The sequence below is a fragment of the Corvus brachyrhynchos genome, unplaced genomic scaffold (genome assembly GCF_000691975.1).
Source record: "Corvus brachyrhynchos isolate BGI_N302 unplaced genomic scaffold, ASM69197v1 scaffold1005, whole genome shotgun sequence".
NCBI lineage: Eukaryota > Metazoa > Chordata > Aves > Passeriformes > Corvidae > Corvus > Corvus brachyrhynchos.
Window position 1 is genome coordinate 289,141 of NW_008238124.1, and position 13,054 is coordinate 302,194.

Here is a 13,054-nt window from a genome sequence, read left to right on the forward strand (position 1 = left end):
CCCTTCCTGGGCACAGCTCTGGCAGCCTGGTGGCCACACGGACAAACAGTGGCCACAAGCCACCACTGGATTGTTGTGGGTTTTTTCCCTTTTGACCACACCATCCTAGCCTGGCACTGTGAACTAAGTTTTGTTTTCCTTGAGGGTGTAGTATGGTCAGAACCACTAATAAAAGCTGTTTAAACAGCATCGTTGTGTGCACAGCAGGGAGGAGGATTGCCTCGGGGTGGGGGGTTTCTGTGCTGGGGGCTTATTTCTGTGCTGGGAGCTCTCCCCAGCTCCTGTCTCCTTGCAGGAGCATTCCCAAACAAGGAGGAACCAGGGGCCGGGGAGGGCTGTAATGGGAAGGGAAGGAGCTGGAGTCTGGCTGCTGGAGCTCTGCTGGGCCAAAAGGCCACTGGGAGCCGGTGCAGCAGCACTGGGCCAGTGGTTCCAGTGGTTCTGCTGCTGAGGCCAATCCAACACTCCTGTTCCTGGGATGTAACAGCTCTTGAGCTCCTCCAGAACAGGCTGCTTTTCCCTTGCTGCTGTGGGGAGCCTGGTGCCTGCAGGCTGCCTGTTCCTGCCCCTCCTGAGCTGCAGCACCAGCCCAGGGACTAAACCCATGCGGGGCAGCAGCCCAGTGGCCTCTGCTCACTGTGTGTAGAAGAGACAAACACAAGGGATGCCCATGCAGGCCTGTCCCCTCTGGAAAGCCCTCAGACCCCCTTCACACCACAGCAGCTGCTGCACCAGGAAGATGCAAAGGGCAGTGAGGGGACAGTGGCAGTGCTGCTCAGGAGGCTGCTGTGGCACAGGAAGGCCAAACAGCACTAGGGGGCTCTCTGCTTACCTGCTCCGTACCTGTTAGTGCTTGGAGAAACATAAATCCAGGAGGGATCCAGCCCCTGGCCTGTGCTGGAGCCTCCAGTGTTCATCCCTGGCTGCTATGGACCCTCGCTGCCCTTCAGCCATCCCCTGCCTCTCTCCTGTTGCTCACAGCTCTCCACCCAGACTCCCCAGCCCAGGGCAGGTGACCACGGGCTGGGCAGCAGCTCCTGCAGTACCCCAGCCCAGCCCTGTGACAGTCCTGGCCTCAGCTCTGCCTCAGCAGAGCAGCGCTCGAAAAAACAAGCTCACATTGCAGAGATGCTTTAGCAGAGTATTTATTCAATGCCAGAGTGAAGAGCAGTACAAACAACACCTCAGTGCCTCGCTCGCTGCTGCACCGAGCCACGGCTGGAGAGTTCACAGTTGGGGGAGGAGGGAGAGGCTGTTCCTTCGCTGTGTGACGAGACAGAGCGGGATGTGGAGCTTGTGTGCACACGCACACACGAAGGAACCCCCCATTTCATGACAGAAAACCTGAGTATGGGGGTTTTGGATGAAGCTGGGGCACAGCAGGACACAGGTGCCGACCCTCCTGCTGCAAGGGCTGCTAAAGCCATCAGTCAGGTCTATCAGCAACCCCAGACTGGGAATGGCACAGACCCCTGCCCTGGGGCTTCCAGGGGGGCCCCAAAATGCCTCCCCCTGTGGCTCCTTCCGAGCCCTGCTTCCAGGAGCGACGGCAGCTCCTGGGGCCCCATCTAGGCCAGGTCAAGATTAGGAGCTTAATTTTAGACTCTGACATTTGGGTACCTGCTACAGGGAGAGAAGCTCAAGGGACAGACAGTGAACACTACTGAGTCTGTAATAACTCCAAGTGACTGTCTCCACTGCCCACAGGGGCCTGGAGGAGCTGACCCCTTCCATGGCAGGTCAGCCCCAGGAACACAGAGCTTATTCAGCTGTCACTGCAGGCGGGAGGGCTCCGTCCCCATCACCTGCAGGTGAATGAATACCTGCAGCACCCGTGGGTGCCTACACCTCTTCACAGAGAACATACCAAGAGAACCTAAAGTGCCATGATTGGGTAGCATGGGCAGGAGGTAAGCTGTCCTCCTGGGTACCCCAGAATGGGACAGCAGATCCCCCACAATAAATACGTTCCTCATCCATAGCTTATTGAAGTGCTACTCAGAGGAAGACAGAGGCAAGTCCAGCACCATGTTACCACCAGCCCTCCCCCCTCCCAAGTTTGAAAACTGGCGATACCAATACACAGACCCTGGGGCCAGTCAGGTTCCCAGCCCTGGCCCTGCTGTCCCCTTACTGCCCCCAGTCCCTGCTGCCCTCCCGGGCAGAGGTGCCATGGGGAGGAGGCACTTCACGTTCCCCCGCAGCCAGAGGAGTTGCCCGCGGAGCTTTGGGACAAACACACATTAATAAAACGCCAATATTAAGAGAGTCCTGCAGTCAGGCAGCGCAGCTGCACCGCGGCTCCTGCCAAGCGCTCTGCAGCTGGCAGCTCCCAGTGGGGCCGGCCACATCCCTGGCTCACACAGACCCACACTGGACGTGCCTCAGTGTCCCCTGAGCCCAGAGCTCACCCACAGAGCTGTGCCCAAGTAGCAACGCTGGTGAGAAGCTGTGGGAGCCCACCCTGCAGTGACCAGCTCGGCTGCTGCCTGAAAAGCCCACAACAGGGCCCCAGCTCTTATGTCCTGGCCGAAGCAGATGCTTCAAGGAGGAGGCGATTCCCGCTGCCAGGACCCCTCCTGGATCAGCCATAGGATTTGTGTGCCTAGAGCTCATCTCTGTGCAGGGCTCAGGGCTCTGTGAGCACAGAAGGAGGTGCTGCAGTGAGGAAGCTGCAGGAGCAGATGTACCTGGGTTCAGCTTTTCTGGTTCATGAGCCAGGAGAAGAGCAGTTTCCTGGGCCGGGGCCTCCTGGCCTGCCGGACACGCACGGCCCGTGGAGACCGCCACACCTTGATGGTGGTATCGTCACTGGCTGGGCGCAGCAGCTCCTGCTCCACCGGGCTGAACGCCACTGAGTTCACCACGTTGTCGTGCTGCAGCTTGGCCAGGCAGATGTTGTAGTGCCGGTCCCAGATGTAGCCGTGTCGATCCTCTGCCCCGCTGGGGTGGAGAGACAGCGGTCAGGGTGTCCCACTGGTCTCAGCGTCAGCCCAGCAGCCCCAACACCCTGCTCTTCCCACCCCCGTCCTTCTGCAGGGATGCGGGCAGAGGATACCCTAGCCCCTGTCTCCATGAGCTTCATCCTGTGCAGGCGGCTCCCTCTGGGATCCAGGGCCTCTCAGCTCACCCCACAGCACCTGGCAGCTCCAGGAAGGGCATTTACCACCTGCCACCAAACACACCACAGCCCCAAAGTTACCTTTTCCTCAGGGATTTACCGCAGGACCAGGGCAGCCACCCTTTATCAGCATCTTCCAAATCAGTCCCTCTGTTCTTTCCAACCCCATTCCCTGCTCTGCTCCCAACACACAGGAGTGTTCTGCTCACCTGGCCATCCCACAGCAACAGCCCCAGGCCCTCCCAGATGCAGGGTCAGGATCCTGCCCACCCCCTCACCTCGCTACAAAGTCCCTGCTGACGTCCAGGAAGATGAAGAAGCACTCCTCGTTGGGTGTGTAGGCCCGGTGCGCGCGCAGCGCTCGCTTCACCTCCTTCATGGTCTTCAGGTCGAACACATGCAGGTCGATCTCCTCAGCGATAGGAGGCGGCTGCATCGGGTCTGAGATGACGCAGTCCTGGGGCCAGGCCCGGCTGTTCACGTACAGGTACCTTGGGGATGGCAGGGAGGGCATTGGATGGTTTTTAAGGTACCTTCCAACCCAAACCATCCTAAGATTCTATGGATGATCTGCCTCAGGAACAGGACCCATTGGTGTGGGCAGCTCCTCCACGCTCAGAAGGAGACACCCTGTCCTGAGCTGGCTCAGGAACACATTCCTGCCGCAGCCAGGGGCGATGCTCAGCAGCAACACGCTATCAGCACCTGGATCAGCAGGCACCCAATCCATCCACCACAGTCACTTCATGTCCTGGTTACCCCACAGAACCTGTGAGCAGCTCTTGCCCAGTTACTGAAGCCCTCTGCGCTCACCGGTGGTCAGGGGAGAGGCCCATGCCGATGATGTGCCCGTGGATGTCAATGACATGATCCAGGGAGTCAAAGAACTCATCTGAGCGCCGTTCCTCCCCCAGCACCGGCCCTGCGGTCGTCATCTGATGGGGCAGGATCCTTTTAATCCCTGTGGGACACAAAGCAGAGGGAGGCAGTTCCACAGGCTGCTGCCAGCAGCACTTGGGGAGCTCCCAGGCTTCAGGGAGGGGCTTCCCTTGGTGCGGCTAAGAAAGGAGAACCAGCTTGCTGGGCAAGGTCTAGGACAGGGCTGCTGACCTGGCTGGGCTCCTTCAGCTCTCCAGGTGGGCTTTGGGCCACGACCTTGCCCATGAGCAACCCCCTGGCACATCCAACCCCAGACAGGGGGTGCGTGTGGGTCCAGCCGAACCTCGCCCTAGCCCATCTCTGGAGCACATGGAAGCTGCATTGGCTCAGGAGACATGCTAGCTGTAGAAGGGTTTTTCTCCTAAATGAATCCCTGGGCTGGGCCCATTCTCTGCAGTAGCCAGCCTGGAGCAGCCCAGCAGATGCACTGGCTGTGGCAGGGTTTTCCCCTGACACTGTCAAGGGCAGGCGGGGATCTGTCCCAGAAGGCTCAAAGAACAGACATTTAAACCCAAATTGTGCTCAAGGGCTTTGTAGCTTCTGAGCTTCCTGACTAAAGGAGACAAGTGATGGGTCAAGCAGTGAGCCACTGTCCCCTTCCAGCTCTGCAGAGGTCCAAAACACAAACAGCTCCACAAATGGTCCATCCCCAATGGCTTCCTGGAGGACCCCTGTGAGCCTCAGCAGCTCCTGGGCACACACAGGCTTCATCCGCAGCAGGTCCAGGGCGAGCTGGAAGGTGGCCCAGCCCATCCCACCCCATTGCCCCTCTGCAGGAATTGCTAACACCACCCTTGATTTTAGCCCTCTCCTGCAGCCCAACAAGACATGGGTGACACCCCACTACACCCCAAGTTCAAGGCCATTCCCAATATCTCTGCTCCTGAGCCTGGGACCTTTGGGACATGACCAGTGTTCTTCCACCTCACTGGTGCAGCTCAGCAGCATCTTCATCCTCACTTCCACAGCACCATGCTCCCCATTCCAAACTGAGACATACATGAGTCAGCAGGACAGGCTGCTCAACCTGGCAGCAGCACGAGGAATGGGAACTCAAGGATTTCAGGCTGGAGCAGCACTGCACAGAGTGGGAGGTGAGCAGAGAGTGAGCTCCTTCAGGTCCTGGGGGCACAGAGCAGGTGCACAAAGCCAGTTCTGCACAGAAACCAAGGGACAAAGGACACTGCAGTGACTCATGGTGGGACAGGAACTGTCCAGCCCTTCAAGCAGCAGCCTGTGCTGCAAGTGCTGGCCACCAGCCAGGGAGTCACAGAGTTCAAAGGCATCACACAAATCCCTCAGCCCTGGGAAGCTGCAGAGGAATTCGGGAGCTCAAAGGCTCTGCTCTGGTGTGTGGCAGGTCCCAGTCTGCGAGGCGGCCTTGGCTCAGCCCAGGGGATCCAGGTGCCGCCTCAGCTCAGCCCAGGGCAGGCCAAGACCCACCACGGCTGTCTGCAAACCCAGCCCACGGGCAGGAGCATGGAGCAGAGCTCACTCAGTCCAGGTCATGTTCCTAACTGAGGTAGGCAAAGCCTAAGTTGCTTACAGCTCTGGAAACTGCCTTCCCCCACCTTATGGGGCTGCACTGGTGTGGGACCATGTCATAGGAAGGTCAGCAGAGCAAGGAAGCAAGGCTGTAACTGTGCAAGCAGTGAAAGGAACTGAAACTGTCTGGCTTCACAGTAGTCTTGTCTGGGAGCAGCTCCCTCCTTCCCATGCTCCTGGTCCTTTCCACCTCTCTGCCAGCTTTAGGGTCTCTCGGGGAAACAGCCAGTCTACCTGCTCCTGCTCCCTGCTCAGGAGCTCCCCGCAGGATTCCCAGTAAATTCAGCCTCTGCTAGTCCTGATGCCTTAACAGGAGTGCCCCAGGTGAGAGCAAGTGACATCCTAACCCAGGACAAGGTCACCAGCAATGCCACTGCCTAGCACACGCTGCACCCACAGTCTGTTGTACCCCACTGGTACCATGGAGGAGGCTGCAACCTGCCCAGCATCACTCACCACAGAAACACTGGCTGGGGCAGTGAATAATCCTCTGGGAGACCTCCTCAGTCCCAGGTGTCTCACTAAGGCTGGAAGCTTACCTAAGGGCAGTCCCACCCACGGCAGAGGGGAGGCAGGCAAGGGACAGGGGCACTGCACAAGTGACTCACACATCAACCCCATGCTGCTCAGGCTTGCCCTGATGCCCTGCCTACCCACAAAAGAGAACAGGACCGAGGTCCCTCCACACAATCCTTCAGGGCAAGTGCTGCCCTGCCCCTGCACCCACTGCTGCTCATGGCTGGTGCTCTTAACCAGAAGCTCCTTCTTGCTCTTCTGCTCAGCCCTTGCCATGACTTTGGCCATGTGTCATGCTGGCAGCAACAAAACAACCCTCAGGCAAGTGGAGGAGGTGGAACTCCCCTCAGCGCCGGGGCCTCTCAGAACCCAGAGCAAACTGCAGCTCACGCCTCACAAACAGGCAGCAGAGACCAGCTCTTTTCCTGACCCAAATCCCCAGCACAGCTGCAGCCCAGGCCCCCAAGGAGCCCCAGCTGCCCCAGGCTCAGACCCAGCCTTACCTATCTGGTGCGGGGAGTAGGTGAGGCATCCTGTGGTGAAGATCAAGTACTTTGTCTTGCTGTTGCTGTCTGTGGGGAGCAGGTTTGGCTCGGGCGGTTTAGTTCTGCTGCGCACAAACAGCTCGGCCACCTTTGTCTCCAGCTGTGTCTCGGTCATGGCAGGCCTCACGCGGCCCTCCATGATATCATCAAAGAGCTGCTGCAGCCCGTGCTCCTCCGGAACACCCCCGGCATCCGGCAATTCCTGCACGGCTGCCTCCGGAGGCGGCTTGGGCTTGGCCTCTTCTTCCTCGCTGTCACTGCCGAGATCAAAGACTGGGCAGGTGGAGGAAGCAGCCAGCTGCTCCTCGTAGTCCAGGAGCAGGTCCGGGGAATCGTACCGGCTGCAGTCGGCCACCATCACGGTCCGGATGGTGCTGGCATTCAGGTTCTGGATTTTGAACAGTCTCTTCACCACATTCACATTCTCAGACTCAATGCCCTGTGAGCAGAGGGGAGAAGTGAGCAGGAACCACCCCACGTCACTCCCACAGTTCAAACCAAGACCTGAGGCACCGCAGGGACACTGGCCCCCACTGACCCCTTCACACTCTGAGTGGGGCACTGACACAAGAGCTAGCCCCAGGCTTGCCAGCTCTGCTGAGCTCCTTCCTATCCTGGATGGAGACACAGCCAGAGAAAACGTTCCTGCAGGCAGGCAGCAGTGGAGCACAGTGACTGGGCAGCACTGATGCCACCGTACCCTGAGGTCATCAGCTGGTGCTGCCTGGTGCTTTACAGTGCAGGGCCAGGAGCTGGACTTGATCCTTTTGAGTCCCTTCCAGCTCAGGATACTCTACATTCTATGATTGACAAGGATTTCAGGAACAGGCCTCTGGGATAAGCATGAAGTGGAATCCCTCTGGCCCACAGCAGCAGTGGCAGAGAATCCCCGTGCTCCTGGAGTGTGCTTGTACCCTCAGCAGGGGCAGCTTGGTATCTGCTCCAGACACACAGAGCAGGTCCCTCTCTGCCTCACTGTTCCCAGCCTGCAGCCGTACTCCCACACCCCCGTCATGGGCAAGGTCCTTCCTGGCCTCTCAGGGATGGAAGTGGTAGCACTGGGGTAATGCCTCAGTGTAGCATGGAGATATGGCTCTGGGAAGGTCTCTGGCACCAGAGGATTTTACCTGGGGTCAGCATCATGTTAAAATCACAAAACATGGGGATGTGCAGATGTGACACTGAAACAGAGGCAAAACACAGGGAACATGACTGAGCAGCCCAAGAGCCAGGGAGTGAACGAGCAGTCTGAGGCCAGCACACTCAGCTCTCCAAGTCTCACCACAGAACCAGAGACAGCACCCGGCCCAAGAAACCCCAGCAAGGCCAGGCGGGGCTGAGCTCAGCCTCCAGCTCCCAGGAACACCCTGAGCTACCAAGTGGGAGACAAGCCATTGCTGGGACACATGCCAGGCCACAGCAGTCCCAGGCCCAGCTTCAGACTACCAAGGACCTCAGCAGCCCTGCTGCTGGGCAACGCATGCTGCAGAGCACTGCAGCCAACTCCTCAGCCTAATTAATGGGGCAAGAGTTAATGAGATCTGAGGGCAGAGTTAGAATACTGTAGTGAGTACCACAACACCGAGTGTGGAGAAGCCTCATGCAAGGGTTGCCTCGAGCTCAGGATCCTGAGGGCAAGTCAGAGGAGACAAACAGGGAGGACAGGAGCATTGAGCCATCCTTCCCTGCAGCTCTCCCTCCCCCAGGAGCCAGCAGGAAGCTGCACTGCCTGTGAAGATGGAAGGAAGGCAGCTCACCTGGAAAGCATTGTTCAGCCACAGCACCGAGCAGGAGGTTATGCGCCCAATCCGATGCAGATTGCCTGATATCAAGTTGGTTTCATTCAGCCAGCAGCCAAACACATCATACGGCTTATTCCTCACCCTGGAAAGCAGCGTGAAGTTCTCTGGAAGGGAAACATGAGTGTGAGGCAGTGGCTTCCAGCAAGAGCCCTGGAGAAACCATGTGGGACAGGGGAAGTGGATCCGGGTCTCTGTAGTAGGAGAGGCACTGAAGCAGCAGTGCCAACCTCCATCTATCCCCAGCCACTGCTGCAGAGACAGATTATTTCTCTTTTCTCCTGAGATGTGTGATGATACCTTGCACAAGGGAAACCAAAATAACAGGGCAGTGCACAGAGCCAGAGCACAGAGCAATCCAGCTTCCCACCCTTTCCCTGAGCAGGGCCCGGAGTAGGCCCTGCGGACAAGAACAAGTTAAACACATACAGAATTTCACTCCCACCCCTGGGGCTTGGGGCCTCTCCAACCAAGGCAGCTGTGCAGTCCTGATCCCTGCTGCACTCCTGACTCCTGGCACTGAGGGACTGCGCACAAAGACGGTGAGAGAACACAGGGGGGATAAGCCACATACACAGAGCTGCAGCAGAAGGGAACGAGGCTCAGGTGACAACACCTCAGAAAGCCCCGTGAGACCTAAGGGTGAGACTAGGGCCATAAAGGTGATCTGAGGGCTGGATCCAGCCACTCTGCTCTGGAGATGGGCTGAGAGAGCTGGGGGTGTCCAGCCTGGAGAAGAGAAGGCTCTGGAGAGAGAGACCTTAGAGCCCCTTCCAGGGCCTAAAGGGGCTCCAAAAGAGCTGGAGAGGGACTTGGGACAAGAGCCTGGAGTGACAAAACAAAGAAGAATGGCTTCCCACTGCCAGAGGGCATGGTTAGATGGGATATTGGGAAGGAATCATTCCCTGTGAGCGTGGGGAGGCCCTGGCAGAGGGTGCCCAGAGAAGCTGTGGCTGGCCCCGGGTCCCTGGAAGGGTCCCTGGAGGTGGCCCTGTCTGGGTTGGTTGATGCTTGGAGTAACCTGGTCTAGTGGAAGGTGTCCCTGCCCATGGCAGGGGTTGGAATAAGATGAGCCTTAAGGTCTCTTCCAACCCAAACCATTCTGGGTTTCTGTGGTTCTATGCCCAGCATTAAATAAGCCAGAGGCAGGGGCTTCAAGATGAGTGACATGGATAACCCTTGCCCAGACTGGCACTTAGAAGAGAAGTGAGTGAGGCTAAATACACGTCACACTGCCTTGGAGCGCTGCTGTGGTGACCCCAGCAGAGTTAAGGCTGTCTGTGAGGTTTCCCCTCTAGAACTGTGATTGGAGCCCCTTAGCTCACGTGTCAGGACAAGCGGAGGTAAAGCTACTGCATGCCCAAAGAAGAAGGGAACCCCCTCACCCAGCATTCATATGCCCCAGGGAAGCCCCACTTACCCATGCTGATCACAGCAATCTCCCCTGAGGAGGAGTTGTGAGGCCCCACAAAGACACCGGATACCAACAGGAGGGAGTCATCGGAGTTGAACTGGGAGAACTGGGTGTAGCTCCAGTTGTACGGCCTCATGTTGGAGCTGTGCTGCAGGGAGATGTCCAGCTCATTGCTCCAGATCTGCAGAGAAATGGACAGTCAGGAAGCTGCTGAGAAGCCTGAGAGTGCTTCTGCTTTATCTGTTCTGCCAGTACTCACCAGGACATGAAAAACAAACAGTATCACAAACCCCACTTAACTGCCTCCCACTCGCCATAGCCATGTCCATTTCCCTGACAAAAAACGGAGAGGGGCTAAATGGAGAACTGCTGCTCCGTGGGCCAGAGGAGAGGGTGTTCAGGCAGTGAATGGTGCTGTCACAGCTGGGTTTCCAGCATGTTCAGAGAGATTCCTCCCAGGACAACCACTCATGCAAGACATGATCCACTGCAGTGGATCGTGATCTCCCCACTCTTCGTCAGACCCAGGGCACAACAGGGCACCGATCCGTACCTGGAAAGCAAAGCACCTCGGCCACCTCCACACACACACAGGCTGGAGCTGGAATCCACAGCCCTCAAGGCTACATTCGCAAGAGTCATTAGTTCTATGGCTTAGAAAACAGCTCAGCACCTGCAGGAACCAGCCCCAGTCCAGGGACATCCGGTCAAACCTCTCCACAAACTTCCAAAGGCTGCTCTCAGGGCTAAACCCCACTGGACCAAGGCTGCAAGGGCTGGGCAGGGCACCTACCACTTTACCTTGACCGTGCAGTCTTTGGAGCATGATGCAAACAGGCAGCCAGAGTGGGAGAAGCTGAGGTGCAAAACTTGGTCATTGTGCTCCTTCAGGGCCTGCACCTCCACGCAAGGGATGGTGTCGTAGAGCCTCTGGAACTCATCATACCAGGAGACAGCACCTGCAGCACAGAGCAGGGACAGGGGACAGGAGTGTCAGTGGAGGGGAGCAGAGCTGGGCTAAACACGGCATCAGGCTTCAATAAACCAGCCCTGGCTCCTGCAAGCAAGGCCAGGAGCTCTGCTGGGGCACCAGCCCAGCGCTGCAGCTCAGCTACCAGCCCTCAGCACTTTCCTCAGTAGCTTCCCTACTCCCACACACAAAAACCCCTTTCTTCCACACCACACCTCTGCTTCCCAAACCAGCACAGCCCCTGCTGGAACAGCCCGGGCAGAGGTGCTGGCTGTCAGACCAAAACCTGGCTCAGGACAAAACAGTCCTGAGAAGGAACACGTGCTCCAGCACAACCAAACCAACCAGGTGTGACAAGAGGGAAGCTTCTCCTCACCATACCCAGCGCTGCACTGATTATCTCTGTCTTGTCTAACATAGAATTAAGATGGTTCCAGAAAGGGTCTGGGACCAGGAAAAACCCATCTCCGTGAGGTAAGGGACTTGAAAAAATGAGAGAGAAGAACAGAAGCTGGACACAGTGTGCTGAGCACAGCCTGGGGCACACTCACCAGAGATGGAATAAAAGACAAATAAAGAAGATTTTTAATGAAGGGCCCAGCCAGGCAGCCTACAGACTTGTTGTAGCAGCAAATCCCAAAGAAGCAAAGAGGATTAGACATGTATATGGATAAGGGCCAACTTTCCTGGTGACACTGAACAGGACTGAAGGATTTTTTGGAACACACTGCAGCCCAGGAGGCACCTACTCCAGGCAGAGGCCAGCTTGCTGCCAGCACATCCCACTGCTGCTCAAGGCTGGGTGCTTCAGCCCCCTCTGAACCTCCTGCTCCCAGCCCATCCGGCTGGGAAACAGCCTGGGTAGGCCCCATTTGGCCAAGCAAACCCAACACCTCCTCTCACAGACCAGCTGGATACCATTCCTCCAACCATGGGGCTGCCCAGGGCAGGCAGGCTGGCAGGGGTATTCCCCAAACTCACTCTCCAGCCCCTTCCCACGCCTGCCAGCTGTCCCTCTCCTGCTGCCTTCTCCTGGGTGCCCACAGCTCCAGCAGCCAGGGAGGTGCCTGAATATGTTACTGAGCTACACCGACTGCTTGATCCTAATTAGTGCTCAGGAACAGGGCTGGCAGCTGACTAAGCAGCTCCAGAAGGCTGGGAGGGAATGAGCCTTTTAGATAAACCCTGAAGAGAACGTCCGCAGCCCCATGGAGCTCCCAGGCTCTGCAAGAGCAAAGTCACCCAGCCTGGAGGAACCCATCCATATCCCATCTCCTCCCAGAGCCCCTCTGCACTGGTGCTCCTGCTGCAAGGAGATCAGCTTCCACTGCCTGATCCTTAGCATTTCTTCCTTGGCATTTCCTCCTGCCCTTCTACAGCCACTGCAATTCACAATACAAGATCCAGTTCCCTCAGTCACAGCTGGGAGCCCCCAGCACAGCCCTCCCATGCCCTGCAACACCCTGGGAATGGGCTGCTCGGAGAGAAACCCCCCTTGGCAGCAAGGGCTCCTGCTGCCACGTCCCATGGGCCTGTCCCAGCTGGCGTGACAGAGCTGGGTCATCTCTCCAGACTGCACCAAACTGCTTCCAGCACTGGATGCTCATCAGGGAGCAGAGCTGTGACCACACGACTGCCACCCCCAAGCCCTCTGACAGCTTGGCTAGGGACAGCCCTGCCAGGCTCAGTCAGCTCCTGATGTGAGCCCACATCAAATCCAACCTGCCCTGGTGCTGTGGGGCAGCTGCTGACTCAGCACATGCCCCCAGTGCTGTCACAGGGCCACACATGCCCCAGACAGGCACAGGTTTCTGCACAGCCCGGCCCCTGGGACCCTGGGAGCAGCCCATGGCACTTGCAGCAGTGCCTGCTCCAGCTGGAGAAGGAGCAGAGCTGCAGCACAGGGGCTGCCAAGTCCCGGGCAGGCCAAGCCAGCAGTGACTGCACAGATCCCGAGCAGGCTGGGATGCAGCCGTGTGTGGTGACTCACTGCGACTCCCAGATCTCCCTGGACAGCAGCTACAGAGAGCACCTGCCTAGGGAGCTCAGGAACCTCCTTTCTGTGAAAAGAAGGGAAAGGCAAACCACTTTCAGCCCTTTGAGCCCCGTTTCTCAAGGGCCTGGGCAGTCCCAGAGCCCTTCCCGTGCACATCTCAGCCCATGACACCGTGACACAGCTGAGGCCTCGCGGTTCAGGGGTTCCAC

General features: G+C 57.8%; 1 protein-coding gene across 1 annotated transcript; it reads right to left on the bottom strand.

The window, feature by feature from the left end:
* Positions 1-1,129: 1,129 nt before the first annotated feature.
* On the bottom strand, positions 1,130-10,872 carry FBXW5 (F-box and WD repeat domain containing 5; the record flags this gene model as incomplete). The annotated part of the gene is made up of 7 exons (XM_017733411.1): positions 1,130-2,943; positions 3,400-3,612; positions 3,935-4,082; positions 6,625-7,105; positions 8,424-8,572; positions 9,886-10,060; positions 10,681-10,872. Coding segments are annotated over 7 exons (1,605 nt in total), but the record flags the coding sequence as incomplete, so codon positions are not given.
* Positions 10,873-13,054: the final 2,182 nt, after the last annotated feature.